Genomic DNA, 18006 nt, shown 5'->3' on the forward strand with positions numbered 1-18006 from the left:
CATTTCTAATCAGCGGGACTACTGAGAGAGACAGAGGGAGGATATTGAGTTATGAGCCCTGTGACCACTAAGCAGAACAGACATTTTCTGGTTCAATTATTAAAGCTTTGAAGGGGAGGGGATTTCTTTCTTTTCAAGTGTAATATCTTCAGTTTATACCAGATGAGAAAGTGATCAGTGCATCATAATATATCATATTTAGGAAAATAAGGCAAGCGCACTACAAAGATGAAACTGCAGATTGTATTGAAGATATGGCAACATTACATTCAAAGCACATCACCTGGCAGTCACTGAACAAAAAAGTAAGATAGGAACTCGCCTAATACCGCACAAATAAGTTACATTCACAAAAATATCACAGTAAAAATACCATGAGTCAGAGATCAGAGTCAAACATAATGTCATGAAAGAATGTTACAAGCTGTAGCCGATCACTGGCACCTAAAAGGACACAAGTATCACCCTAATCCTATTTTATTCTGGACCACATTTTGAGTCTGATCCTGATGCTTTCTGCACTTGCTATCCAACTTCAGTTTGGAGGCTATTTCTTTAGACCTACTTTGTGACACATAAATACCATGCTACAGTTTAAATATTTGCTGATTATCACAGAATAAGGTACAAAATATCTACCTAACAACGTCTAATTTGAGATGTCTGAGAAAGAAATTATTACAGAAACTGACTACAACAGTTAATTGTAACACAGTCATCCTCCGATTTACATTTGAGAGCACATCATCATGTGCCCAGTGTCCTACCTTTTGGGCTTTATAGATCTATTGGTTGTCATTTACTGCACTGCTTCATAGTGATTACATTATAAAAGAGAATGGAAAGCTAAAGCAATAATCACTTATACAACCCTGTTTCCGCATAAGGCTCCTCAAATGACCCTGTAGTGTTGTCTAAATGCTAATTTTTTTGGTCCATATTATACCTGTCATGCATTATCAAAAACTTAGAATGTAGTTTGAAATTACCATTTTACATGGAGAGTTTCTTCCTCTTCACAATCTATATCCTTGAAGTCACTGGGCAAGTTAAATTGTAATCCTATCCAGCACAATATCCTGAGTTATAGCTCAGGTTACATAATCATACACACTAACCTGAGAGCAAAATTGTACTCCAATCCATATACAGTATTGTATACGCTGCAGTCTTTCACGTACAATAACTAATCACTAGTCCTGTCAAAGAACAAAAAAATATTATGTAATATACTAATTCAATTTAGACTCTCAGCTGCTCGTAAGGCCTGCCAAGACTCCTAAATACGTGTAACTTGATTGATGAATTCACTTTCAACAACCAATTATCGTCTGTAAATCTTGATATACATATTAATGTGTTTGATAAGTGTCTTTTGTTTGTCGTTTTTTTTGTTGGAAAGTGCCATGAAACATGTTTCATTGAACATTACATAAATACAACAAGAGAAATTGAGGTCTTTTTACATACCTTGGACATTTACAGTGTCTGTATTTCCAGCATGTGATTCATATCAAGGAAAGATGGTGGAAATATAACGCTAATCTGCTGCAAAGTGATATTATGACATGCCTGGCTTGTGATAATTTTGGCCTGTGATAAAAGCTCAGAAGTGTGTTTGGGTGTAGGCTGTAGTCCCACAGGCATGTTGATGGACGGACTCCATTAGCTGCATCTCCGAGGTGAAAGGTGGAACAGGAGAGGGAAGGGTGATAGTTTATAAGGGTCAGGAGGTGAAGTAGGAGTTCTGCATGGAGTAGAGGCGGTCAATGGGGTTTCCCACTCGCCCTGGCAGGAGACTGCCGTCCCCTGTTGCCAAGAGGCAGTCTCCAAGGTGACCGAGACTTCCATCGCTGTCCAGGTCATGGAACACTGTCTCTGAGTCTGCGGTGAAAAAGAATTTGCACTGCTGAAGTGGAACGGTCTTTAATTACCACCGAGAGCACAGAAGAATATGAGAAGAATATGAAACTAGGCACACATTTTACTCTAAACTCAACGGACAAAACAGACAGTGAGTAAGTCTCTGCAGTTTAATCTCCTTCGTTCCCTTACATCCTCCCAACCTCCCAACCTTGACAACTGAAAACAAGCAAAAATGTCGTTCAAACATCCTCCTATGAGCTAATGCACTTCTTTTGAGTAAAATATTAAATGTTTGCCTCGCTATCTCCCACTGCACATTATCTAAGAAAATAATGAAGATATATTGGGCAATGCATCAGTTTTACTAAGGCTCCATTAAACTCAGAGGTTTGGAAGAAGGCTGATATTTACTGTAACTCCTGTTTTTAGACTAAATAACTTGTGAAATGATCCTATGACCTTGAATTGTGGTTCTGACTACTCATGACTAGGGGTGTAAATCACAAGTTTCATCACGATACAGTATTATATCAATTCTTTGGACAACAATACCATATTTGCTGATATCACATGCTGCCACTATACAATTTCAGCTTCGACCCCCTCACTTACCATAAGAGTGGAGCTGCTCGTTGTTTAGCTGAGGCGGTGTGAGCCCATGTCGAAATGGCTCTCCACCGTAGATGTTGGGGTCCAGAGTGAGTAGCTGCTGACGGGGCAGAGAGGGATATACCAGCATCCCATCCATACCATGGGTACTAGAGCCGTCTGTGTCGAGGTGAGAATCACTTTATTCATGCCATTTCATAGTTTATTCTTCTGTTCTTTGTTTATTCTTCTTGCTTTTGATAATGCATGAGCACTTTAAACTCTTACCCTCACTGTCGTCATTGCTCTGGCGGCCCCCTCTACTTGGTCCTCTCCTGGTCCCCCCCAGCTGCTCTTGTTCCTGCTGCTGCTGCTGCTGTTGCTGCTGTCTGCGAGCTATCTTTTTCATCTAAGGTACAAAAACAAACACTGTCTGTATGAATTTTCTCTTTGTGCTGATCTGTGAGACAGCATATGTCCTCTTAAAATGTATAACCTTGTCTAAGTCTAGACTAAGTCTAACCTTGGCTCTCTGGTTTTGAAACCACACCTGCACAACACGCACTGTCAGTCCAGTCTCAGCAGCCAGTGTCTCTCTCACCTGCAGAATTTTTCATTGTTATTTAAATACAAACTTTCAGACACAAATTGAGTTTAATTGCTATGCAGACTTACAAAGAACAATAAAGTTCGCAAGGCAAGGGAGTATTTTCCTGCACACATTTCAATTGATTAAACAAGCCGGTCCACCCACCTTGCGGCAAGGCTTAGCAGACACTTCAAAGGAGGCCTTGAAAGCACGGCGCTGCTGAGTGGTCAAGATGGTGCGTGGTCGTTTTGAACGCTTGTGCTCCTTGCCTTCCTCACCACCTTTCCCCCCGCCAGAGCCTCCTCCACCGTCCTCATCCTCACTTTTCACTGAGCAAGGTAAGTGGACAACAAAACAGTCAGAACAACCCGTAGAAGGTACATTTTCTTACTTCCTTAAATAATAAGTAAGTATTTAACACTGAAGCTGACTGTGAGCAAAAGTCTGTGGACTGTGAACTGGTTTCTAGTTATGTAGGTAATAAACTTAGAAAAACTGTTTTCTAGTGTGTTCGAGTTTCTATGCAAAATTGTTCCAGCACACTAAAGGTTCAGCTGTAAAAACCAGTGAGCACCTTTGTAGACCACCCCCACTGATCAGAAGTCAAGACACTTCAAACAGAAGTACATTATCAGAAAATGATGGATGACATCGAAAACGTTATTAAAAAGTCTTGATATATTATTACTGCTTCATGTCTAAAACAGTTTTTACAAAAAAATATATTTTTATTAACCTTTTGCCATTAAGGTGTGCTGTTGTACGTCATTGACTCAGTGTCGCAGTGGTCATTGAGTCAATAACCTTCTCAGTGCCTGTCTGAGATCCAGTTCACTATGTACATATTTACTACCTAGTGAACAAAGGAGCAGCTTGAGACTCTTAAACCCCCATTTTCCCTTCAGGAGCTGCTCACTGATCTGCAGTGGAGCAATTTGATTGAGATTCGCTGTGCTGAATAAAATGTTGAATGCATGAATGTAAAAAAAAGAGCATTTTTGAAAATGGATTCAGAAAAGCCACGGAACTTCAATTTGATTTAATTGTGGTCCAGCCTTATAACAAACCTACTTTACCTGATTCAGTTGGTGTGGGACTTATAGCAGCCAACATTTCTCTCTCCTTCTCATAGTCCATGCGGCAGAGCAGCTGGCCTTCTTTCAGCACAAACTCATCACCTCTTTGCAGCCGGCGTTCACACTCACAGCAAGTGAAGCAGCCCAGGTGGTACACCTGGCCTAGCACACGCATTATCAGCTCCGAACGTCCAATTACCTGCAGGCAGGCGCTGCACTTCCTTACAAACAGCCTGGTGGTGCACAGAAAGACAAACATATGGGCTTATATGTGAAGGATACATAAACTGTAAAACATGGCATTATGGGAGTTAAGGAGTGCAGAAAAAGAAAGGTGAGGTAATTAAAGATGGAGGCACAGGCAACGAGCTCCGACACATTTTACCTTCATCTTAAATGATACTGGAGATTAGCATAGTCTCTTAATTAAAGGTCGTATAAACATTACCCAATTCACAGAGCAGCCAGGAGAACATCTGCTGAGAGGAATTACAGTAGTCTGTATTTTTAGATTGTATTTTCTTTTCTCCCTCGCTACAGTAGGTGGCAGTAGTTAGCTTTTGATAAGAGAGCTGCCTGTTGTTCACTTTTAAATCCTTAAATGTGGAGATCTGTTTAATTGGGTAAACTACAGTCTATCTATATCACCCTCACAATCTTAAAGTACTTATTTAACTCTATGAATAAAGCTTAATACAGAGTCTTTCTTGTGTCCATTGCTTTTCCTCATGACCACTTTCCTCCTTTTGTCTCCCTCTATCTCTCCTCCTGTGAGATGTTATAACCCTTCAATTTCTCTCCTGCCTCACCATCTCTTCACATCCCTATTTCCATTCAAAGGGCCTAAGTCTCTGCCATTAAATTCCTCTCAAATCCCTGCTCTCGCACTTGGTTTCCTCCCCCTCCCTCCCAAGTATTTTCTGCCAGCATTCCCAGTTCTCCCTCACGCCCTCCCAGCCTGCCTCCCCAGTTCACTGAAACTAATAAAGACAGGATTAATTAGATTGTTGTTTAAACAGTGCGATGGCCAGACAGACGCTGTAAACTCATAACCAGGGATTGGGGATAGCATGGGGTTAATCTCTCTCCTCTCACTTATGCACACTAAAACACACTTACACACACAAACATAGACACACACACATGCATGCGCACACACAGGCATGTAGACAGACATTTGCACACACCCACCCACTGAGTATCAGTATACCTAGTCTGATTTTTGACTAGTTACCCACTATCACCCATGATCATGCCTTGGTACAACCTGCTATCAGGACAGATATGCTTCATCACTAGAATATCTCTTATAGAATATAACAGGATGAGTTATTACATAGTCAGAGCATGGGTGTAAGAAAGAGAAAGGTCAGTGGATGCAGAAATAGCACCAAGAACAAAACACAAACCTGGACAAGAGGGAAGGGAGGATGAGAGGAGAGGGAGCGGGGGGAGGAAGGGACGAAGGCAGAAGTGTTGACGCTCCCTGACTGAGTGATAGGAAGGTGTTGCTGCCCAAATCTGGAGTGTAAAGAAGGAGCCAGGTTCTGCACATTAGAGCTCCTAATCTGTGATTCTGTCCCAAACGCAGCTGCTACGGCTAATCTTTCTCAATCCATCTGCCAAACGCTCCCCAAATGACAGTGTCGCTAACTTAACATCATAACACAAACACAAGGGTCTCCAAACAGCCCTGCACAGCTCTAGTGTGGCAGAAACTTGTGATTAACCAAAGGTTGCTCAACCTTTCCTGCTATAGAAACAGTGCATTGCATTTTAGAGAGATGCCTCTACCGTAAAATATCTACAAAAACCTTGTTAATCAAAATGGACTTTAACGCATATTCCACAAAGGAGAGCAATCTCCACCCTGCTGTGTGTAGCAGACAAACAGCACTGCAACACCTTAAATGCTTCCTTTCACTGTGAACAAAATACAACAAAAAAGAATTGTCACAGGATTGCTTGACATAAGACTGATGATGTTGGTGGTTAAGTCCCACACTCCCTAATCGGGGTGTACACAGCACGGCAGGAATTTACTCAACATGGCAAATGAAGGCAACTTGGGGCAACTGCCACAGAGGGGGGTCTGTAAGTAGATCAGTCTAATCCCTCTAATAGAAGTATCATTCACACTGGCCCTGACCAGGGTGTAGCTTCCAATAAATCACTATGGACGTGATGGTGAAAGAACAGCCACATGAACAAGGTATATTTAGGTTCCACACCAAATTTATACACACTTAGTTTTTGGTGGAATTACATGTTTGTGTATCTGAATGATTTAAATCAAATAACTTTCTATATAGATATCTTTGATTCAGAGATTTTAGAAAATATATTTCATATCTTTTTAATATTTTATATATTTTGACAAACTGGTTAAAGCAAAAATGTATTTTTGTTTTCGTAATGTGTCATCCTTGTCATATAAACAGGCATTTGCACTTTGCTATATCTTGTGGTTACAGCAGAATACGTATGGTTAAATTAAATTTAAAAAGTTTAAGACAATCCAGTTTGATTATGTTATTGAACCACAATAAAAACGTGATTTTTAAAGTTTGGATATCACTAATCAGGAATCAGTGGGGGGAAGAATATTTGCATGATACTGACTATAATACAGAGAAAGTATTTTCTTGCATTTCAATTTCCGTGATTAAAAAAATTAAAATGAAATGAAAAGCTGTGAACAAATCTATCAGTAAAGATATTTGGATTCCTTTAATGAAGTGATGTATGTAATATTCATGATATGTACAGAATTACAAATAAGGGAAGTGTAACTGCAGACAGAAGACTGTTTGCTTATGAGCTTGTGATGTACAAAACCTCAGGAACTTTGGCTGTGGGCACTTTTATGTTTAGTGCTGTGGATTTCTGAGGAGTTAGAGGGCACAACTAATTACAAGCTCACTGATTATGAGATCAAATGCAGAGAGGCAGAAAAAGGTGATGTGCTGTGAGTATTGGATGGTTATAATCAGCCCCTTTCATTCTTGCTTTTTTGTAGATCCTAGGCATACAAACAGAATAACAGAATCTTCATCATCTCCCTAAGCTGTGTCATGTGGCATTGTTTTGCCTGTGAGCTCTGACAAGCGCGACATTGTGTGGACCACAACACAATCATTCCATAAATATGTATGTGTCTTAGAGCGATTACAGTTGTTGTGCTTGCTTTCATAATTGATGAATATTTATATAGGTACGGGTTTGTTTATACTAATTCTAGGTTTGGAGTGCCTCGCATTGCACTATTGGATCAGTTGTGTGTAAGCGAGCCCAGAAGAACTTGGATAGATTAAAGCTTCACTCTGAAGCCGTGGCTCACCAAAGATCTACCACTGTCACTCGTTTTGAATCCTAACCTGTAGTTTAAGATGCATTTCTGTCTCTAAATAAAGTATTCTTGTACTTGCTTGTGATTCCCCCATACGTTATGTGCTCAGAATGACCATGTGTGTAACGCAAATGGATGTTTACACATTCCCTGAAAATGAAGGTACATCCAATGATTCATGTGTTAAATACAAAAAGAACAAATGATATGTAACAATCTTACTTTTAAGTTGTATTCTGTTCAGTATCCATTTCTTAGATGTGTGTGTAATAGTGTGTGTGTGTGTGTGTGTGTGTGTGTGTGTGTGTGTGTGTGTGTGTGTGTGTGTGTGTGGATGTGTGTGCGTGCGTGCACTTTCGGCGGATATTGCTCTGTGAAGCAAAATGGCTCAGAGCCAGGGTTCAGTAATCACATCATCTCCTTTTATTAAATCTCCCTGCACTGCTTCTGTGTTATTAAAATCTCCCAGCATTCCCCACGATACTCGCTACCCCTGCCACCACTCACTCACTCACACTCACTCGCACAAATACACACATAAGTATATATATACAGTAGAGTCTCACACACACACACACACACACACACACACACACACACACACACACACACACACACGCGCGCACGCACGCACGAACACACACACACACATGCACAAACACACACACACACACACACACACACACACACACACACACACACACACACACACACACACAAACAGACATGGGTATATATACAGTCACATGCACACATAAACACAAATATGCACAGTTTGTGTAAACACAGATAAGGTGCCTGGGTACAAACATCAATAAAACACTGACAGATGCTGTCATTTGAGCACCGTATCCATCCATGCATCAATAAAGTAACATCATAAGCCGTCTTCTTGCTCAATGAACACTCTTCAAAATGTATAAAAGCTATTTAATGGTTGTTATCTAATGACCACGAGGGCCTGTAGTATGAAATACAACTTTAAAGGCATTTCTGCACAAACCCTCAGCCAATCTCACAGTTATAAAGTTACATGTCATGACGCTCACTGTAAATCGCTCACACTGGTAATAAGACCAGCTCTACATGAAAGCAGTACTGATGCCTGTAATATTCAAGACCTAATGTAATGTACCTGTGTGAAGTAACAACAAAAAACTTGCATGACGTGCATGATCTGCATGATATGTGTCTCTGGGTGTGTGCGATCTACACCTGATGCTACCAAGAATGAATGCTATGTGTGAGGATATAGATGTGCGTTTGTGTGCGTGAGTGAGTGGGAGTGTGTGTGTGTGTGTGTGTGTGTTAGTTTAGATAAAACAGTTAATCCCCAGGCCACCAGAACGCAATATCCTGTCTGCCCGTTTCTCATTTCCTGTCTGTCTCTGGCGGAGTGGGAAGCAGCGGGGAGGGGGTGGCGGGGGACAGCGGGGCCCGTTGCCCCAGAAACAGGAGATACAGCCGGTCGATTTGAGAAAAGTCTACGCCGATCTCCCTATCTCTCCCTCTCTGGTGCGACCCCCTATTCTCTCTCTCTTTTTTCCTCTCCCTCTCTGCTTTTATTATCTCAGATTTAATAAAGCCAAGGCGAGCAGCTTGTTCTGCCATGAAACATTTATTAGCTGTCTGTTATAAAATTGTTGTGGGGGAGGAAAGATGATGGGGTCTCATCTCACATTATGCAAAAACAGTGGCAATATCACCCCCTCCTCACACACATACATGGACCCAGACTAAAATCTGAGGCTGCATCCCTTCCTAAAAATCTTAGAACCTTTTCTCCATCATCGAGATTTATCTCTGATGTTCTTTTATTTACACCATAACATCTTACTGTTCTTCAACAGCACATCATCAAAAACTCCCACATCCCCACTTTACTTTTCTCCGGCACACCTCCATTCATCAAGTGTTGAGCTGCAGGTTTAGCCTGTGTAAGACTTCTGTTGTAGGGGAGTAGTGTTTGCACATTTCAGAAGCACATGCATGTATTATCTGTAGCCTTTCACTGGGATTTATATATACAGTACAGTCCTGTCAATCAGTGCAGCCACGATTCACCTAAACCAACACTGAACCACAAACTTTCCTTCCACTTGCGGAAAAAAATATATTTTCTTACTTGCCTCTAATGATTTCTAGCAATGCAGATAGTTTTGGTTTCATTTGCCCAAATTTTGGGAATTTCTGAGATTTTTGCTGTCATCCTAAACATGACTTTTGTTTCTGAAAATATATTACTTTCAGGCTATTTAAAAAATATTTAATGTCATTTTTAAATGTAATGTTTCATTGCTGTGAGCACCTCAAATCCACAAATTTCAATCACCTCCTCTCCAATTTTGGAGACAAATGGTTTGACAACTAAAATAACGAAGATAATTGTGTGTTTGTATTGTATTTTATTTTGTTGAACAGACCTTTTAAAAGGGGGACAGTTTCCATATTCTGACTTTTATATTTAAAGTAACTTATTATTAAAGCATTGACTTATTAACCAGAGTTGAGGCGCTAGCTGCGGGGGATAAGAGCTTGTTGTCCTTCTGACGTATCGTTGCATAATTCTCTCTAATAGTATTTCCCTGCAGCCTAGTGTCAGGACTGTCATCACAGGACAGCCACAGAATGCTGGGTAATTAGCACTGTACCCAATCAGCCTCCCCACCACCTCCTCCCATTCCCATCCCGAGACACAAAGAGGCGCTAAGGGAGGGGAGGCGATTAAGAGAAAACAAGGGATAAACGGGGAGATAAACTGTTTGGTGTCATCACTGCCATCAATCTCAACGAGAAGGAAATGAGATTTGGAATAGAGAAATATTATTACAAAGCAGACAGTGATGAACGAGGTAACGGATAGAGAGACAGGGAGAGAAACGGTGGCTGGGGTGGGGGTATGGAGAGGAGAATGGGGGTAGAAGATGCAGTATCTATCCTCTGCCTCTGTGTTTTAGAGCAGCAAGATTCAGAAGTTCACTCACATAAATGCATCGTAACTTGAGAGGATACTCTGTCAGGCCGTCAGTGTTAGACTCAGATATAGCTACCTGGTCAGCAGAGGAAGATTGCATAACTTTGGCGGCAGGGTCTCCCTCTCTCTGTCTGCAAAGACAGCGTTTGTAGACCTAGATGTAGTCTCAGTGCCCTCCACCCCACAGAGTGAAGTATTAAACTCAAGGTTTAGTGAATATCCACCCCGGTGACCTGTTTTTCACAGGGCTGAAGCTACCTTTATGGGGCTTACAAGGGAGCTCGCAGGCTCCGCACAGCCAGACTACCCTCCATTCTGTCTGGGCTCAGCACTATTGACCAGGAAACACTGGCCTTATACTGCTCAGTTTGGCAAGAAACCATAATGTCGAGCCGGTGTGTAATAGATAATGTAACTGTAAAAAAGTGTGTTTAGGATACTGAGGATGGTAAACAATATTCATTCATGCCCGTCTGCTAATCAGATGGTTTCATTGTCTTATTTTTAATCAGAATGATATTTAATCATTCTGTAACATTTATTCAAAACACATTTATTATACATAATTAATATTGACTTAGAGACCGAATTTACACCTAAGTTCATTTAAATCTTTAGAATAATGTCACTCACTACTACTCAGACTTCCTGTTTTGGATGTAGTAAATGTTATCCATCTAGATTTTTTATTATTCTGCCCATTTAGCCGGTAAAAATTATGCATTGCACCAGTGCATTAAAAGCATCCTGATGGGAATTTAGAGTGAAGTGGGAAGCCTTGCACAAAATTATTCTAAAGCCTCATGCTGAACATCTGCCCATAACAGGATGGAGTTCCAGAGAATTTCTTGAGGTTTCAAAACAAAAATAAATCCACAAGAAAAATCCACAAGATGTACTTGTGTTTATTGTGTCTAAATCCCCTCATTTCCATAACAGATTGAGACCAGGGAATCTCGAAACTGAAGGCATACCTGCTGTTTTATTACATAGATGATGAGTGGTAGTAATGTGAGCACTAATTTATTATAAGACCTTTCAGGGACAGAACTTGAATGTGACTCACAGCTCACAACGGAACCTTTATTTTATAAAGTTAAATACAGTGCTCGAATATTTGGATCGACATTGAGCATCACGGTGATCAATTGAAAATCATGTTGAAGCACAATATCCTTTGAAAACATTAAACATGCAAATGTTGAAAAACTTTTGCCTCGAAGGCAGTTCAGCCCAGATGAATCGGGGTGGGGGATGGGTCACATTTCAAAATTAGATTTCTCATTTGAATTGATAGACATCTACATGCATTTCTTTTTTTCACCTCAGCAGAATAAATTAATTATAAAACATTCAGATATATCTCCCCAAAAACATTGTGTATTTATTTCTATTCCACCATCTTCTTTTCTGAATACTAACTACAGAAAACAAGCACATGCAAACAAATGCATAGGTCTGCCTGTCAGTGTGTGCGGCGTGATGTAATCAAAACAAAGGATAAATTAAAAAATATTTGGACAAGCCAGATGAAGTTGAGATGGAAAAAGCCGAGTATGCGCAAGAAAAATCTGGAAGATCTTGTTTTACCGTGCATCTAAACATTTAATCCAAACATAAAAGTACTTGACAATCAATGTGTATAGACACCAAGCTACAAGCAGACGGTTAAAAGAAAAATAAGCATCCCCTAATAATTGTATGTACATTTTTTATGCACGTTCCAAATTCCAATATCTGTTACAATGCACACACCTGCTCCAGATGGGGGGGTGGTGTGTGTTGGGGGGGGGGGGGGGGGGGGGCGGGTAGTAGTGTAAGGCGCTGATTGACAGACTGCAGGGAAAACAAGAAGACATTGTTGCTGATCTGCTGAAGGTCACAGGCAGTACTGTGTGCCAAGTCTGGCACTGACTCACACAACAAGGCAACTATCCATATGCAATGTATAGGGGACTAAATCAACACCATAGTGAATGAGCCGCTGACTATTAATTTGGATCTACAATTACAGTCATTACACATGGGGAGCAAATACGTTTTTTCATTCCATCACTGAAAATTGAAAACATGTATGATAAGCTATTGCCTCCACGTTTCCCACTCATTTTTCCAGATAAACGTCACACAATAGGACTTTCATCAGCTAGTTCCTCTCTCTCGCTCTCTGTCTCTGTCTCTCTCTCTGTCTCTCTCTCTCTCTCTCTCTCTCTCTCTCTCGCTCTCTGTCTCTCTCTCCTCCAGATGTCAGGTACAGTGGGAGAGTCTCTGCTGCTGGATGCCGTCTGACACTTTTCAAAACAATGATAACAAGCTACAGGCTCGTCCTTCAGCTGTCTACCCCTGGAGCTCCCACCACAGGCACACCCACTGACCGCGGCACACACCAAACACACAAACACACATACACATGGTATGGCTTCAAAAGCTGAATCACCAAACAAAAAGCATTTATAATTTACGAAGCAAAATTAACTGTGCGTTATTGTTTTGCTTTGCAGTATGTCCAGGCATTGATTGCATTACTGGAGCATGAAATATCATTATTAAGTGCTGTTCATTCAAATGAGATTGTAGACATAAACCATATGGGGATTGGCCTATAATCAGATCCATAACTATAACTCTGGGGCTTATAAGTTTCTCCACATAAGAACTCTGTATTACGTGCCAAGAACCTCCAGTTATTCATTTGAAACCTTCATAGTCCCTCAAATCCCATTAAGTGGCCTCACAGATGGATGAAACATTTTACACACTGTCTGTCAACACCATATATTCTATATCAATGTCTTACAGAACTTAATTTTAGCTATACCTGTACTTTCACTTAGTAAAATTTTAAAATGTAATTGTTAGGCTTTATGTCGGTACAATTGAAATAAAATTTAAATTTCTAAAAATGTCCATGAATTGTAGAGACAATTTTTTATACTTTAACCTGACACCCACAATGTTGGAAATATTGATTACAACTTTTAAATGACGGTACGTAGGTTTGAGCAAAGCCTTTACACACATCCCTCCTGTTTTAATAACGTACTTGTACGACTGAACATCAACTTACAATACAAAGTACGTTTTGTCATATAATTTGGTAAGGCGGGTATTGTTATTTTCTTAAATGTCCTCAAAGTTTTACCAAACAATCATAAGTAGAAAACTCATATTGCCTACTTTATAATTTCCAGCTAGACGTCTGTTCTAAGTTATTAAAGATGCATTTATGTTTTTTTAATCAGACCTGTGCAATATTTAGACTGACTCGTATAAAAGTCATTTGTAACACTGCAAACACTTAACCTTTCTTGACACCTTAATTAATTTGCACTGTGTATGCTTACTTGTTTGGGAAAAGCTTTTGTTCGGGTTAGGGTTATGTCTTTGAGTATCAGTATTTTCACCTGTTTCACAAATTTTTTCCTGTTTATTTGTGTGTTACTAGAACAAGCTAACCACAATACTAGAATTATAAACCTAATAAACAATAAAATTGCTGCCAATAAAACTTAGCCAGCTATCCAAATATAGAGAGGTAGTTTATTATTTATTTGCAGATCAAGAGTTTATTGCAACAAAAACCCTGCAAATATAGATGTAGCCTAGTATGCAGCTCCAAACTTCATGAACTCCCTCGTTTTCTCAACCTGTAGATAAGCATATGGTCCTTTAACTGATCGGAGAGCATGAGTATGCTGCTTTTATCGCATTGTTACTTTAAGTAGAGGGTTCGAGTACTTCTTCCACCGACTCTCCCACGCAATCAATGGAGCAAAAACAAACAGTGAACCCTACTTCAGTGTGTGTGTGTGTGTGTGTGTGTGTGTGTGTGTGTGTGTGTGTGTGTGTGTGTGTGTGTGTGTGTGTGTAAAGCAAACAGTGAACCCTACTTCATTGTGTGTGTGTGTGTGTGTGTGTGTGTGTGTGTGTGTGTGTGTGTGTGTGTGTGTGTGTGTGTGTGTGTGTGTGTGTGTGCTCTTACTTTTCATAGTCGTGTTTGCAGTACAGCAGGCGGTCCCTGCAGTAACAGGTCCCGGTGAGTGCGCTCAAACACACGGCGCACTTGACGCAGGTCTCGTGCCAGGAGCGCTCGTTCACGCGCAGTAGGAAGCGGTCGGCGATTGGAGACTCGCAGCCCGCGCACACCTCTCCCCCTCCCCTGTACTCCGGACCTGGAATGAGCATATCAGTGCGTGGATAGAGAGACAGAGGGAGGGCCGAATATTTAAAATAATGGGGTCATGAGTCCAAGTCTCCCCAATGCAACCCCACCCCATAAGAGGATGTTGACTCCCTTCAAATTTCCCTCAAACCCCACTTTTTGATACGACTTTTTGACCTCAAGTTTTAAGATGTCTCAAGAGCATTAATTTAAAAAATGTTTTTAATAATTTGGGAAATAAAAAATGTAGATATTGTTGTGTACTAGTAGTTTACTGTATCCTTAAGAAAAAAATCATGTTCAATGTTTTCATTCATATTGGATGATTAAATTGCATTGTGTGTGTGTGGTTTTATCATACTTGCATATTTTCTCCTAATAGACACACCATTTTCCAATAGGTATTATATATATATATATATATATATATATATATATATATATATATATATATATATATATATATATATATATATGTTGTATATTACATTATACTCAATAGCGAGGTTGCATTGAACTTAATTGTGATGATAGTCTGTGTTATAGGTATTTCTTCCTTCTAGTCTTTATAATATTCATAAATAGTAGGTCTAAGTTTATGACGAGCCTTGATATTCTGATAATATTTTTCTATGGTGATAATATTTAACGTTTCATTACGAGTTTTTCGTTTGGGCCTTATGTGGCACATGTTCAGTTAACTCACCAAAAGGCGTTGAGGATGGAGGCTGCTGCTGACAGGGTTGCGGGCTTTCCTCTGTTTTCATCCCTTCTCTCCTTCCCTCAATGTGATCGCTACAGAAAGTGAAAAATGCACCATTTTCTTTTTATTTCTCTCTAAAATATCAGCAGAACCACTACAGTAAACCCATTTGAAAAATAAGGTAAATATTGAGACAAATTGTAGGCCGATGCACGCAGATTATGTAAACGAGACACTTAAGTTACCACAATATAGATCCAAAGTTAGACTGCATCCGCACACACACACCTCGGATTTAATCTTTATCTTCTATTAAACATTGATAAAAAATGAAAAACATAAAAATCGAGATATACATTTCTGAAGAGTTGATAAAAATAAAAATAAAAGGAATTAGGCTACTTATGATCCTCAAAGTTCAGCCAATTATGGTATCTTTATTTCTGGTTAATAATAGCCTATAGGTTATAGCCTACTTTAGGGCCCTAAATCTTGTTATCTGGTATTTTCAAAATGAATGTCAGCCTTTAAATATCACTCAACATAATAAGCAAAAATGTAACAAAAAAAAAGAGGATATATATGCAATTGTGAAAAGTACGTTCTCATATATAGGCTATTTTACATTTCATTTTAAGTAATCCAAGTGTAATTTTAAACAACATAAATTTGTTTAAATTATTTTGAAAATATGTACATTTTCAAGTTTTCTCAAAAAAATTACGGTAAACAAGTTTTCAGGTTTCAGGTTGTTGTTCTGATTTGACATAGTTTCATAATGTGACAAAATGGAATATTGCATAAGCACTAAAAGACGCTGACGGCATTTTCTATCCTACAAAGTTCTCTTTAAAAGTCAACAAATCCAGAGAACAATAAATTGGCTGAGGAAACAAAAACGGTCTTTAATTTCTCTTCAGGCACTTTATTGTTGATTATTTACTGTGGCCTTATCAGACTATGTGGTATTTATTTTATTAGGCTCGCTAAATTAATAGGTCTATCATAATATTTATAGTCTATGTTCCAATTAAATATTAAATTATGTTAATATTTTTTGTTTGATATTTGTAAAGAATCTTAATTGTTATAATACAATTACTTTTGCGAGGCTTGGAAAGTAAAACCCAGTAAATACAGAATAGGCTATTGAACATCGTGCAGGCTAATTGCCGCATTGCCACAGAAAATGAAGCAATAAAATAAAACAAAATGAATTATGTAAATACAGCTATTCTGATTTGATGTTTTGCCTAACTGCGGGTTGAACACATTACTGATTTATGTTTGTAATGCATCGATAATTACATGTTGAGACTAACAGCCTGACAGTCAGATTATGAATACCTGAATAACATTTTCAAAAATATTTAATTAACTTTGCTGCAGGTCACCTGGAGCTATAATTAAAGGAAACATAATTGCCATATCATATGAGGATCAATAGGATCAATAAATTGTTCTATAAAGTTGATGTCAAAGCGCACAGCGAAAGACACAGTAAGAAGCTTTCCTCGTTTTAAAGGTAGTGACCAAATTGTTTGTGCTCAGGAATTAATATGACAACAAGCAGACGAAATATGTTTGTTATGATAGTTTAATTTGAAAATCTGTTGAAATTGCCACATTACCCTCGTGCTATGAAAAGTAAAAAGACAAAGTTGAGTTGTTATGCGTCTTTTTGGTCCAACACATTGATGATATTACTCATAAAACTGTGTGTAAACTAATGTGATAATGAAATATTATCCACGATAAGCGTCAGACAATTTCCAAAGCAGCTATCTAAAACTGAACCACCAGCTGAAACCCAACCTGTAATAAAATCGGTTCTCTTCAATTTGTCTGGATTAACAAACCAAATCAAAGAACATAATTTATCGGATAGCAAGGTCACTGTGACTTCTTATGTTTTACCTGAGCACTTTTAAAAACACAAAATAATGTTAGCGCTACGCAAGAGCTGCTGCAGGAACAAGGAGCCGATGAATTCAAGCAATACAATTATTTGTAAATCACAAGTCTGACAACCTGTTCTTGAGTTACGGAGTCCTACCTTGAGGTGAAGCACACTCCTCCTGAAATCTCGGTTGGCAACATTAAAACCTGGAGAAACTTTCGGCCAGTAAATGAACAGACGCGTTCACAGATTGTTCACCTGTATCTCACAGTCCGGCGCGCATGTTGCCTACGGTAAAAATCCAAATACCATGATGACCCAAACTAGTGTCTATTGTCTCTCCCGTTTTCACCGCCAGCCGTGTGTGCGCTCTGACTTGTTTTGTGCGTAAAAAGGCGCAGAGGGAGGAGATGGACAGACAAGGAGGGAGGGAGAAGGTGCGGAAGATGATGAGGGGAAGATGAGCGATGATGCAGCCTATTGATAACTCAGACGAGGATGATCTTTTGCATTTGTGTTCAAGGTTAGACGAAGACTTTGCAGGGCGCAGTTGATACGTGAAAAGACTTGCGGTGAGACATTCATCTCCCTCCACAGGGGAAACTGGAATCTATAATTACGTTAAAAAATGTTATTACATGCTTAAACTGTCCTGATTCTGGAGAAAGAGCCTATTATCGAAAAGACAAAGGCAAATGAAGAAGAGAAGAGTTATAGACAACCATGATTCCTTCTAGACATTAGAAAATGTTGCCTCACTTTATATGTCATTACCATATAAACTGAAACAGGTCTATGG

The 18006-nt window shown here is 39.4% G+C and overlaps 1 protein-coding gene across 2 annotated transcripts; it reads right to left on the reverse strand.

The window, feature by feature from the left end:
- Positions 1 to 228: 228 nt before the first annotated feature.
- lmx1al (LIM homeobox transcription factor 1, alpha-like) lies at positions 229 to 17996 on the reverse strand. Of its 2 annotated transcripts, none has more exons than XM_029436887.1 (9): positions 17364 to 17996; positions 15311 to 15399; positions 14425 to 14614; positions 4120 to 4352; positions 3209 to 3372; positions 3005 to 3055; positions 2743 to 2863; positions 2479 to 2634; positions 229 to 1884 (listed from the first exon to the last, which is right to left on the reverse strand). In XM_029436887.1, the coding sequence occupies exons 1-9, from the start codon at positions 17405 to 17407 to the stop codon at positions 1727 to 1729; spliced, it is 1206 nt and encodes a 401-aa protein (XP_029292747.1). In that variant the 5' UTR covers positions 17408 to 17996; the 3' UTR covers positions 229 to 1726. The 2 variants fall into 2 exon arrangements, with proteins under 2 accessions (XP_029292747.1, XP_029292746.1); XM_029436886.1 differs by having other exon boundaries at positions 2978 to 3055; positions 17364 to 17992.
- Positions 17997 to 18006: the final 10 nt, after the last annotated feature.

The sequence above is a fragment of the Cottoperca gobio genome, chromosome 8 (genome assembly GCF_900634415.1).
Source record: "Cottoperca gobio chromosome 8, fCotGob3.1, whole genome shotgun sequence".
Classification (NCBI taxonomy): Eukaryota; Metazoa; Chordata; class Actinopteri; order Perciformes; family Bovichtidae; genus Cottoperca; species Cottoperca gobio.